Here is a 13554-nt window from a genome sequence, read left to right on the forward strand (position 1 = left end):
TCTTGATTTACATCTCATAATTCTAAATATTTTCTCAGAATCTCAGAATTTGCATGTAGGCTTAAATTGCCGTTGAATAAAGTCGTTTTTTGTTTTTTTTTGCGCACAAAAAGTATTCTCGTAGCTTCGTATAATTGCGGATGAACCACCGATGTCACATGGATTATTTTACCGATGTCCTTGATAGGTTTCTGGACTTGGGAACATTTCAGTTGCATTGCTGTCTATGCAGGGTCAGACAGCTCTCAGATTCCATCAAAAATAACTTAAATTGTGTTCCGAAGATGAACGAAGGTCTTATGGGTTTGAAATGACATGAGGGTGAGTAAATAATGACAGAATTTTCATTTTTGGCTGAACTAACCCTTTAAAGACAATAATCACAACAAAAACACATTTATAATCTGCCTTAATAAAATGGTCTAAAATGGTGTTGTGAGTGAAATAAATAGAAAAATTATTTTAAGATGAAGACCAGACATGATACTAGATTTGTAAAGCTTGTGTGAATTTGAAACAGACCACTGATCAAGTCTCCAATGCTTCAGGTCATGCTTGCCTTTCATTATCTAAATAAGATGCAAGGGTAACTGAACCTGGTTCAGGACTCTGTATGTTAAGCACCTGTCTATGTTTATGTTACAGTAAACCAAAATGATCAATCTCTCTCAGATACTCTTTGGTCGTCAGCTAAAGTTACGAGGTAATACATTTAAAATGTTGCACAAATTTTGTAATAAAAAAAATAATGTATTTTTAATGACATTTATTTATTAAGATTGTAAAACTATTTTAGAATAAACCAGTTTTTGAGAGTAGTTGTGTGACTACAAATTGTGCGTTTGTCATGCTTTTGGTTATTATAGACAGTAAGCGGAGTGTCAAAAACGGTCAAAACAGCAACAGTTCTTACCTTTAAGATGAATGAGGGAGTCCTTTGTGATGGTAAAATGTAGAAATAAAAAATATCTTTATTACAAACCTTCTAGATTTGCCCTTTATATTAGGTCTCAGTCCTTGTCTGCTGTGTCTGAAATGAGGGTTTGGTTGGATGGTTTTGTCATTTTTCATGGTAGATGCATGTGATGCCCCTCATTTAGGGTGCGGCCAGTCTACGTATGCCGAGATGTTTTCATGGCGTTGTTTGCTAGTTTGTTGGTTTACCTAACAGTGACAAAGACAGTCTTAGGACTGTGTGATTGTGTCTGTTTCTCACATATGACATTTCTCACATTGATTCAGATGAAAAATAGTCTAGGACATGCATGGGGTATCATCGTTTATACCATCTTTATTCTTTAGAATCTGTAGAAGGACAATATACAGTGGGTACGGAAAGTATTCAGACCCCCTTAAATTTTTCACTCTGTTATATTGCAGCCATTTGCTAAAATCATTTGTTAATTTTTTTTCCTCATTAATGTACACACAGCACCCCATATTGACAGAAAAACACAGAATTGTTGACATTTTTGCAGATTTATTAAAAAAGAAAAACTGAAATATCACATGGTCCTAAAATACTGAGCAAAGGGTCTGAATACTTAGGACCATGTGATATTTCAGTTTTTCTTTTTTAATAAATCTGCAAAAATGTCAACAATTCTGTGTTTTTCTGTCAATATGGGGTGCTGTGTGTACATTCATGAGAAAAAAAAATAACTTAAATGATTTTAGCAAATGGCTGCAATATAACAAAGAGTGAAACATTTAAGGGGGTCTGAATACTTTCCGTACCCACTGTATATCAATGCAGATCTTTATTGTGATCAACAGACAAGTAGAGTTGTATGATTGTACAAAATTGTATGAACAACAAATCTCAAAGAATGTAACCTAAATGTCACTTAAACTTGTGATGTATGAATATATCTGCTGTGTACAGAGAGTCAGTTATGATTCTAATGTCACAGTTCAAAAGTTTTAATGGGTGTTCAGCCCCCTTTATATCAGCATTCCTGTTCTGATTCAGAAACTGAATGAGGAAGCATGGTCTACCAGAAGCTTGAGGTTTCTTCCAAGAAAATCAGAATTTCATTGGAGATGAAGTATATTAAGGTCATCTCACGTTGCCAAGTCATAATTGAAACCCTTAACAAAGACTCTTTGGAGAGTCATGTAGTCTCATATCAGTTTGCCTCATTTCCCAACTTAAAAAATGACTCAGTAAACTGGACTTTTTAATAAGTGTAAACAATCATTTGAGCCTAGGGAATTTCTCAGACTTGCCATGAAGCTTCTGGAGCACTACTGTATTTTTTAATTTCCCAGTCAAACATGTTTGATAACATTTAAATATCAGAATTTTTTACTATCAATAATTGAATCAGTGATGTAAGAGGGAGACAAAAGAACCCCTCATGGTTAAATTAGTAACTGGTGTAAAATATTTCATTTTAATTGACGTCACTGCTCACACCACAGATATTTGCTTCGGTTTAGCTTTAATACCATTCATTTACTTTAAGAAAACCTTAATATTGGCATATTTTGATTTTCCAAAGGTTCTTAATTTTATTCGACCCATCTCAACCAGAAGCACATTTTGAAAATATCCAAATAATATTGGAGTGAAAATATACTAGGAGAGAGAATTCAATTGTGTATCACGTTTATTTAGCACATTCAGTGGGTGTTAAGAACACTAACATACAGGTGGGTGTGTAACATTAGCAGAGATCTCACAGCATTTGTATATGTCAAATATTATGTCAGCAGTACAGTATATGTCAAATATTCACAAGATTTGCACTAATACAACATTTTGAAGTTTCCTGCTAATTAATTTTTGAACACCAAAGTGATTGTCACGTTTTTTTTTTCCAATACTTTCATCTGTTGTTGTTTTCATGTGTGTATTGTCACATGGATTGAATCTTTTAATATCTTTCCATTTTGTCATATCAGTGATCCGACACACAAAAAAGTATCTTCTATACGAAAGACATTACTTGGTGGATAGGGTGCCCTTTTATACAGGGAGTGTGGCATGAGCATGTAAGAAGCTTGAATGGAAAGAAGCATTTTTCCATCCAGAATTACAGTTTAGAATCTAATATCTCTATGATAGACAAACCATGTGCCACAAAACCAGCTGACCGCTAGCGGTTCATTTGCGGGGAATTGATCTTGAATGTTTGGATGTATGTATAGGAAGTGACACTTCCTGTGTAATCTGTTATTTTCCCTGCTCTGCTGGGTCTCCTGAATCTTGGGCACATTTCCTGCTTGGGATAGAAATACGAGAATAATTTAAATGTTCTGGTTTCGGTTCTGATTCTGGTTCTCTAACAGTTGATTAACAATTCTGATTAACAATTCTTCTAAGGAAAATATATTTGGGGAAATGCAATTATATTGCCAATTTTCAACTGATGAGTTCATTTCAATAATAAGTACATTGAAAACAATTCTTATAATAGTCTTTTTAGGCAACATAAATGCAATCCAATAACTGACCTTAAATATATTTGACAAAAGTACTAAACAAACACGTGATTTTATTAATATTTATAAAATACTAATAACAAAACACATAATATGTATCTTTAAACTACACAATCAGTAACTACATGTTGTCATATGAACAACCAGTCAGTCACTATTCTGAATAGTTACAGAAGAATCCATTTTGGTTCCCCAAAGAACCTTTAAGTGAACATTTCATAAAAGAAACATTTTTTATGATAATATACTAATATACTGGTTGTGCTAAAGGATTTTGATTCAGTAAAAGAAAAACTGCCTAATTAGAGCCCTTTTTGGGGGAATTGCACTAAACTGCTGTATGTTTTTGATTCATTAAAAAGAACTGACTAATTATTCATTCAGGATTTGTACTACACAGGTAACACTGTATGGTTTGACTCAATGAAAGGGCTGAATCATGAGCCATTTATTCTGTAATTGGACTACACTGGACTATATGTTTCACAATGTAAATTCAGTAGCGGTGTTGTGGCACTGTGCTGAATAAATTGTGTAGGAAATTTAGACATTTTTTAATAAAGTGTTAGCCAAAAAATGCACATGCAATAATCATTAAAGGAGATTTGTTTCCAGTATTTTTTTCTTTTTTTGTAATGGAATCAGCTCTGATTTTTGGTTCCCAATCTTAATTCTTACTCCATATAAAACACAGTACACGCTATGCCAGATTCAGACCTCATTAACAGTGAGAAGCACCAATCAGAGATAAAGGCCCAGGCTATCGGCAGGCACACTGGCAAACCATGACTTTACAAGTTCTCATTATAAAAGAGAGATGTGACAAAGTGGTATAAGACAAAAAAGTGAAACTGAGGTGAAGGAGATATGCTTGAAGAACAGACTTGTTATTGATAGAATAACATGAACATCTTCCCCCTTGACTTTATGAACTACAAATGATAAAACGCTACATGTCTTTCCATTTCCCAAACATCACACCAAAGGCCCCTGAATGACCCCGTAATATACCAGAGCTTTCCAGCTCCAAACTACAAACACACCTCTTTGTCTATCTCTATATCGCACAGGATTTAAAATGAAAGTGAATCCAATCCACCTTAAAAAGGTCATCTAATGACATTGGCTAGTACAATCTACGAAACAGTGAACCGCTCTTTTACGGTGAAGTGAAGCTCTGATGTATGAAATTCATACAGACAGTGACATTCAGAGTGTGTTTGTAGCATAGCAGTGCAGATTAAGTTATTCAGGGTCAGATTTACTCAAAGTGCATGATGAAGTCATTGCACAAGCAATAAATCAGGCCCAGAGTGCTGCCAATAGGGTTATTGTTGTACAATCACATGACTCAACTTGTAGCTGTGGAGAATGTGACACAGCAGGAATCTCCGAAACATCTCCAGCCAAAGCAGAACAGAACAAATCATAATTTAGCATAGATCATACAACCTCTGTGTCACTTCACAGTGTATTTCTCATACAGTGGAGAATCAGTACATATCATAAGACGCTCGTTACAAGCTCCTTCAAAACAAACTCCTTCCACTAACTTTAAATAATGTGGAATTCCATAAATCAGATGCCTCGAAAAAAGAGCCTGTTTAATGTGCGCCAGCATCACAAATCCACACAATGTCCTGTTCTGGAGTGAAATATGGAGCATTAAGACATGCGTTAAGTTTTATAAGGACAGTTACAGAATCCCAAACCTCATAAACTTCTAACAGTCTGTCAATATGTTCTTTGTTATTTTGGTCTCGTTTATTATTTGTCATGTATGTTTGTGTTTAGGCAGTGTGTATGTGTGTGTATATGTGAGCAACTGAGTGAGAATGTAAATGTGTACTTGTGTTTTTAAAAAGATGCATTTCCGAGGCCCATCATTGCATTAGCAATGACATAAAAGTTGGCTCAAGTCTTTTTTTTTTTACAAGTCCTCCTGATAATCAGCTACCTTCCATGTAGTGACGGTAACAAAGGCATATTTTCCCAAAACTCTCTTTCATCATTAAATGTTTCCCGTGTGCCTGTGTTTGAGCGTGTGTGTGGAGAGAGAGCGTGGTCAAGCTCTAATATTCGCTGAGCGTGTGCCACTTTGAGATTTGGCGCCGTGGGTTTTGGCAGACCTCCTGCCAGTGGGCGGCTCCCAAGGGGCAGGGGCTGTTTGCGCCGAGCACCAGGCGTCCCAAGGCTTGGTTTTTAGTAGTGCGGTCAAAGTCCATGACTAGGAACTCGATAGAGATGTCTGGCAGCAACTCCGCTGGCACATCGTAGATGAAGGATTCATTAAAGACTGGATTGAGCGTGAATTTCTTCACGTGCGTTTTCTTCTTGGCAATGCGCTTGTGGCCATAGAACACATTCAACTTCACATACGGATCTAGGACACAAAATAAGACAGGTTTAAAAATAAGACAGACCTAAAAATACTTTAATATTCATTTCATATATTATAATTTTTAAAAATATGTAATTTGTTAAGAATGTAGTGTATTGGTGTCTGAATGTAATGTTTTGGGTCTGAATGTAATGTTTTGGGTCTGTCATTTTTTTTTAACAACCATTACATTTATTCAGCAATTTATCAAAATGTTTTTCAAATAAATGCAGCCTTGGTGAGCATAAGAGACTTCATTAAAAACATTAACAAATCATACTGACCCCAAAACATTTAAACGAGTGCAGTAAAAATAAATAAATAAAAATCATTTAAATGTACAATTACTTCCAGATAGGCCAGTGATGTCCAATTTTGGAAGGTGTTTCGCTTTTAACACCACCACACTCAGTCTGTGAGATACAGGCTGATAGGACAGAGAGACCAGCAGCTCTCCACGGCTCACGCACTGCAGAAATGCAAATACACAGACACAAAAGTTAAAAAGAGACAACCAGTTTAAGTATTTAAGACAACATAATTATTGAATAGACCTCTTTGGCTTGAATCAACATTACAATACATGTAAGAATATCCCTGGGTTCTCAATGCACCTCTACAGCACTGGATGGAAGAACTGCAGAATAAGCAGGTAAGTGATAATGTGATAGCAGCTCTTCAGCACATGGTGTATTAGCAAAGGAACTGATCAGATGCATTAATAAGAAGTACAAAATGAGTGGGCTGATGACTTGTTAATAACTTGTTTTCTGTTAATCTTCGCAGCTCATCCTTCAGAGCTTGGGTTCTGTGTGGAGGCACGAGGAGGCTTTCATGTATGTGCCAACTGGATTGTCTACGCATCATCTAAACCCACTCAGTGAGCAGGAGGATACGCACATTTATCAATGACTACAAACTTCAGTAGGAGGATGAGACAGTGATGCACAGTGATTCGGTGCTGAGCTCATACAAGTGTCAGACTTATAAAAAGAACCCAGATGAATCAGTCACACAGCGTCAGCACAAACTGAATGCAGGAAATGATTGTTACATTTCTTGTTATTATTACATTGGTAACACTTTACAATAAGGTGTCATTTGTTAACATTAGTTAATGCATTAACTAACATGAACTAACAATGAGCAATACTTCTACAGTATTTATCAATCTTTGTTAATGCTAGTTAATGAAAATACAGTTATTCATTGTTCATGTTAGTTCACGGTGCATTAACTAATGTTAACAAATGCCACTTTTGATTTTAATGTATTAGTAAATGTTGACATTAACATTAACTAAGATCAATAAATACTGTAGAAGTATTGTTCATGTTTAGTTCATATTAACTAATACAGTTAACTACAGTTAACTAATGAACCTTATTGTAAAGTGTTACTATTGTTATAAATATCTATAATTGTTTTAAATATATATGAAAAATAATAATAGTAAAAAAAAAAAATTTTCTTATTCTTGCTTTTGATATTTTTTTCGTGCTCCATGTATAAAGCACTTTATAATGCACTTCATTGTGCTATATAATGTAGTAAAAATCTGAATTTGATCTAGGTTTAATTAGATAGACTGAGTTTGTGGCTCATATGTATTTTTTGTGTGTGTGTGTGTGTGTGTTTATGCTCTTTCTCACCTGCATACTTCTCTTTGTGATCTGTTGTGTAATATGGACCCGGCCTGTACTCGGGTCCACACCTGCCAGCGGAACCATTGCCTCCCCGATCACATCGTCTCGTGAGAACCGATCAAAGCTCAGCACCAGGAAGTGCAGAGTGAGATCCGACAGGGAGCTGTATGGCACGCCATAAAATGTGAAGGTCTCATCAAACGCAGGTTCCAGAGTCTTCCTCAGGACCCGAGTCTTAACACGATGTTTCTTCTCGGGGAGAATGGTCATCTTCACATAGGGGTCGGCGCTCCCCGCCTGGCCTTCCACTGCCGGTAACCCCCGAGCCTCCAGGATGGTGACCACCAATGCCTTCTTGGGGAAGTTATAGTCGATTGCAATGCTGAGATCTCCTCGGCTGGGCTCATCTGCGGGGGTGAAGGGTGTAGCCGTGTTGGAAACCGTAGTACTGGAGGTCTGACTGCTGCTAGCAGAGCTGCTGTCCAGACAGCAGTAATCCGCAAACACGGGAAGTTCCCTCTCCAGCTTGGGAACCTCATGGCCACTTTCCCCGAGCCTCATCTGCATTTGTTTCTCTCCCAGCAGGCCACTTTCTGCTGCCGAGTCCATATCTACGAGCACCAGTGGGCGACCCTTGTTGCTTTGAGCCCCGTCGGTGGTCTGGGATCTGGCCTGGCATGCCACTCGTATGATCCTCTTGCTGCTGGTAAGCGTGTCAGGGTAGATGCTCATTCCTTTCAGCATGTGAATAAACCTGTATGGAGGGTCTGTGAGAGGATCACTTTGTTCCGATTGGATTCCATGAAGCTTGTAGTTCGTCCTGTTGTAATGTTTTTGACAGCAAGTCCACACAAAGATTACTGCAATGACTGCAACGACCAACACACCAGCACCGATAAACCCCGCCAGCACTGGGGACATATCTAAAAGAGAAAAACAGAGACAGAAGAGTAAACTGACTGATGAACAACTCACATCTATCTACATTCACACACAGCATATTCATACCTGGAGATGTTCACAAGCTTAAATCGTAAATAATAAAACAGTCTTTCTCGTGCTAGACGGTGAAAGCACAACAGCTCTGAACAAGCAGACACTGACAAACCCACGGCAGACTCGCTTTATATCTACTTCATGCCCACTCCACCCGCAGATGCAGAGGAACACAATCATCCCACACAGAGACGTCTACATCCGGTCTCACTCTGCAACACCACAGCTACAAAATATCATTAAAAATTCTTGTATTTACACTTGGTTGGTTCTGTGTAAATATATAGCTGCATCAGAGTGTTTGTCATTGGGATGTAAATGGTATGCAACATTACAAATGTTGTTTAAAGACATCTTTTTTCAGCATGAACTCGTTAAATTGTTCAAAAGTGACAGCAAAGACATTTATACTCTTACAAAAGATTTCTATTTCAAATAAACGCTGTTCTTTTGAACTTTATATTCATCAAAGAATCCTGAAAAAACTGTATCAAGGTTTCCACAAAAAATATGAAGCAGTCTTCAACTGCTGAACTGGATGCTTCAACTGTTTTCAACACTGATAATAAGTGATGTATCTTGAGCACCAAATCAGCATATTAGAATGATTACTGAATGATCACGGGACGCTGAAGACTGGAGTAATTGCTGCTGAAATTTGAGCTTTGCCATCATATTTTTTTATTTCAAAATATTATTGTTTTTACTGTATTCTCTATTTTCGATCAAATACATGCAGTTTTGGTGGACATATGAGATTTCTACCACCTGAAAATTTTTGATATAAAATCAATAAAAATAATTGCATTTACAGTAAGTGATAAAAGTCTGAAGGACAGTTTATTTACTGCAGCTTTCTGTCCTCATGTTAAATTAAGACTAAGATAAAGGAAACACTCGAGTGTTTGTTGCTGATATATGGCCAATGTAAGATGAGCTGCTCAAACATGATTTGCTTAACAATGAATCTTTATGCTGAATACTATAAAAAAGCAATACAAGTTTTTCAGTTAGTGTTTTCAGCTTGTTCATATAAAAATACGGCATGCATTGGCTTCAAACAATGGTATAAACATCATTCAATGTAAATTGTGATAATAGTATAATAATCGAACTTACAATTTCAAGGGAATAATCGACAATTATGATTTTTGTCATAATCGTGCAGCCCTATGGTGAAGGGAGACAAAGCTTTTTAAAAAAGGCAGCAAAAGTCATCACTGCCCAGAAAGAACAGCATGATGGAGCTACAGCCAAAATTAACAGCGTGAGGCAGACAGAAAAAGATATTTGCCAGCACTCCACCCATTCTGTTGTTCTTTGCTCCATCACTCTTACCCAACCCCAGACAAAGACCCTCACCCAACTTGCTAGATGATGTAAGACTTGGGCAGGCTCCGAAAAAAAACAAACAGCTGCTCCAATTACCTGGAAATATCCCATGGGGCGTAGACACATATGAACCAAAAGCACACGCAAACAAAGAGGAGAGACACCCACATCACGCACGCACACGTCCACAGTTTTGCTTGAGTTTTTAATCAATGTACTGAGAGTAGCAAAGCTTCTGACCACTCAGTGACATATCAATGTCTGTATTTTCGGCGTACCCTGTATCTCTCAGCATATAAATCAAAATAACATCCCTTTAGAGCCCTGACAGGTGTGTCTAGACTGTGTCTACACAGTAGAGTGATCAAATATCAGAAAAACCAGATATACATCTGTCTAGGGTGATGGTAGCTTAATGATTAAGTCATTGCTAGTTAAAACATTGCAGATTGGATTGCAGGAAGGAGAGACCTGTGAGGGTTGCTAAAAGAGCCCTATCAATGTTACGCCCTTGAGGAAGGCAAAAGAATCTGCTAAATTACAAACAAGCGCATCTGTCTGAGGACGATGAGTTAAATGATGCATGCTCTGACTTTCCCATACCAGAAAATGGCAATACACAGTACTGTCTACAGCAGTGTAATCAATTCAGGACATCAATTTACCAACCCTGACAGAAATGAGTACTGTAAGTTATTCCAGCACTGTGGTCTCAGTGTGGATAAATCATACCAGAACAATGCAGCAAAATGTCTAGAATAACCTTCATCTTGTCCCATTTAAAGTCGTGATATAATGGAAGTAGTAGCAGATATGTTTTTCTTCTTCTTTTTTTTTTACATATTGTTAAGTAGATTCAAGTGAAATGGATTATCAAAAAAAGGAAACAAATATGGGGTGGGGCTTGGTTATAGTGCATTGGTTGTTGATTGGATGGAGACAAATCTGAATCATGCATGCGGCCTATCGCAAGAATGCTGACTAAATGATTGGAGAAGTCGGGCAAAAATTATTAGAGCGAAATCTTTTGTTTCACAGGAAGATTGAGTTATGACAGATTATGAGGTCAAAAATAAGATTATGAGATCAAAACTAAAAATAAACATGCATGGATTTACTGTTCACAGTAAGAACATTAAGTTGCATTAAGAAAATAGCTAGGGTGAATTTCCATTTCAAGCTGACTTTAAAATATTAATATTAAATTAAAAAAGTCTTTGATTTTAGGTTTTGAGCTGTTACGCAAAGCATTTTTAATTAATAAAAAAAATGAATCACAGATTATCTGGTTGTATCTCAAACAAGATAAGATCCTCCATTGTAAAATTTCTACACTTAATACTGTCTTACAGGATTCTATACAAGGTCCTTGTGTAAATCCTACATGACTCTGCACATCATCCAAAACACACGGTGCCTCTTCTGTGTATACATGTGCAGCCCACAGTGAGAGTGGGCGAAGAAGCTGTGTTTGGAGCGTAAACGTCACTCGGAGGCTCATGCCAGATGGAGGTGGACACTCCTTTCCGCCACGTTATTTCACACCCTCAGACTTTAACTCAGTTATGCCTTTACATTAGCCCTAAAAAGTTTCATTTCCTTAAAGATAATGCTTTTTATATCAGTTTAGTGATTAAAGTGAAACATATAAACCAGAGTGACAACATAGTTCTAATCCGTTTTCAGCTTCTCTACTAAAATTGTTCTCACAAATTTGTTTTAATTCAGGCGTAGTATAGAGGAAATCAATTTTGTATAATTCTGAGAATAAACAAAATGGTTTTAAACATAATCCCAACATATTTTGTTTTATACCAGTATTTAAAATCCTTATGCCACTTCTATAATTAGAGACTGTAAGTTGCCCCTATCACATCTGAAAGAGGCGAGAAGATCCTCTTAACCCCAACACGTATACTGTCTGTTTACATTGAACACCACAAACACCCTAAACCTGTGGTTCTCAACCACAGGGCCAGGGCCCAGTTGGGTGTTAAAATAAGCTTTAAAATGAGCAAAAACAAGGTTTAAAATATGCTATAACAACTAAAATCAAGATTTTATTTTATTTTATTTTAAGAAATCCCTGCAACAAGTTTTTTTTTTTGAAGAACCAGAGTTCTCACTGTCTAGAAAAACCTGGATATGAAGGGATATGAAAGAGTCTAATTAGTAGAATCTTATGAAATCTCTCTCTCTCTTTTAAATAAGGAATATACATTTTCAAGTTATGTCAAACTCTAAAATATTTTATTGGGTAGAAAGTGTGGGTAAAAAAAGAGAAATATTTTTAAAAAGTCTTTGTCCTTAATACTTATACTATAAATCACGAAAGACTGGAAAAAAACATGGTGTCTCTGAATATTGCTGTGGAAAGTGGGGGGTCTTGGAGCCAAAAAGGTTGACAACCACTTCCCTAAATGGCATCTGTCAAAGAGCAGCTGAGAGCAAAATAAAAAATAAAAACCTTTTATGTCCATACAAATGAAACTCTTATGGGACATGAGGGTGTCTAAATTACGACAGAATTTTAATTTTAGGTTAAATGTTCCTATAAGAGGGTTTTGAACTATAAATGATTGAAACCAGCACGGATGACCACTGTTAAAGAAAACACACATTTGCATAATTGTGCTTTTGACTCAAACCTTGTAATAACTGGGACAGAGCTTTTGTGATCAATTTCCCGTGTGACAACTAGCCCCTACAGTCCAGCTGGCGATTTTGTGGACACATGGGTGGAGACTGTAATCTCAGCGGTGCGCTTGTGTGTTTTTAACAAACAAAGAGCCCTCGGGTCCAGTCCGGAATAGACACCACGTCATTCCTGCTCCCATCTCACTGCGCACCACTCCATTAAAACACTTTTGCAACATGGCGACGTTCACAAACGCTCACAATTGAATGAATCACTACATAAACAACATAGGCTTATTGATTTTGGTTATATAGTCTTGAATTAAGAAGCTCAACAAGCACTGTCCAAAACCACACATCACAAATTAGTGCTATCTTAACCAGGTCAGGTGTATCCATAATGCGTAATATTCATATTTCACGCGTGTCGGGATGGCTCAGGCCTGCGCTATACTCACCGTACGCCGCGCGTATTTCAGTGATCTCAGTCATTTTTAGGGTTGGGCGCAATAACAGCCGTGGAATAAACAATAAATGTCGACGGTCCTTCGTTTAGCTGATATAATGTAGATGATTCATGGCTACATCTCTACGGTACGCGGTGTCCTCGTGTCTGGTCCGATCCAGGCCGTTGTCGGATGCTGAGCGTCGGGATACACTGCGTCAGGTCGGGAGTCTGACCGTATGTACCGCCCACCAGCAGCGCGCATCTCATAGACAGCATCCAAACACCTTACCGTCCTGTATTTTCCAGCAATTTCAGATCCGCAGAGCTACATAAAGTACGTTTCTCATAAGACTTTGTTTAAAAAAATAAAATTAGAAGTTTAGATATTGGGATTGCAAGGTGTCTAAAATTTTAATGTGTGCAAAAAACAGAAGAAATACATTTTATCAATATGTCATGATCCTTCTGAAAATAGATTTTGTAATAGTTTAAACCATCATTCTAGCCTGTCTTTTTAAATGTATTTATTTTTTTTATAAATAGCTCAGGACAATGTATAATTTAAATGATCACATGCAATTAGAAAACAGAAAACCCATATGTGAATATGCATACTTCTATACTAAACAGTATGCAAAAAGTTAAATACCTAATGGTCATGAACGAGA

The 13554-nt window shown here is 37.0% G+C and overlaps 1 protein-coding gene and 1 pseudogene across 2 annotated transcripts; both read right to left on the reverse strand.

Moving 5' to 3' along the window:
* Positions 1–924, reverse strand: part of LOC107681571 (perilipin-3-like) — a 14165-nt pseudogene extending 13241 nt beyond the window's left edge.
* A 4268-nt stretch (positions 925–5192) lies between these two features.
* On the reverse strand, positions 5193–13111 carry LOC107681579 (synaptotagmin-11-like). 2 transcript variants are annotated; one of them, XM_016477892.1, is made up of 4 exons: positions 12897–13111; positions 7480–8396; positions 6176–6296; positions 5193–5830 (listed from the first exon to the last, which is right to left on the reverse strand). In XM_016477892.1, exons 1-4 carry the CDS (start codon positions 12928–12930, stop codon positions 5520–5522), a joined length of 1383 nt encoding a protein of 460 aa, XP_016333378.1. In that variant the 5' UTR covers positions 12931–13111; the 3' UTR covers positions 5193–5519. The 2 variants fall into 2 exon arrangements, with proteins under 2 accessions (XP_016333378.1, XP_016333377.1); XM_016477891.1 differs by having other exon boundaries at positions 6170–6296.
* Positions 13112–13554: the final 443 nt, after the last annotated feature.

This window comes from Sinocyclocheilus anshuiensis, unplaced genomic scaffold (genome assembly GCF_001515605.1).
Source record: "Sinocyclocheilus anshuiensis isolate Anshui unplaced genomic scaffold, SAMN03320099.WGS_v1.1 scaffold2178, whole genome shotgun sequence".
NCBI classification, from domain to species: domain Eukaryota; kingdom Metazoa; phylum Chordata; class Actinopteri; order Cypriniformes; family Cyprinidae; genus Sinocyclocheilus; species Sinocyclocheilus anshuiensis.

Coding starts and splice junctions, on each gene's coding strand:
- LOC107681579 (XM_016477891.1), bottom strand. CDS start 12,930: ATGACTGAGATCACTGAAATACGCGCGGCGTACG. Junction 8,397..12,896: donor TGAAATACGCGCGGCGTACG/GTGAGTATAGCG, acceptor TTTCTCTTTTAG/ATATGTCCCCAGTGCTGGCG. Junction 5,831..6,169: donor TGGCCTATCTGGAAGTAATT/GTACATTTAAAT, acceptor TTTGTGTCCTAG/ATCCGTATGTGAAGTTGAAT.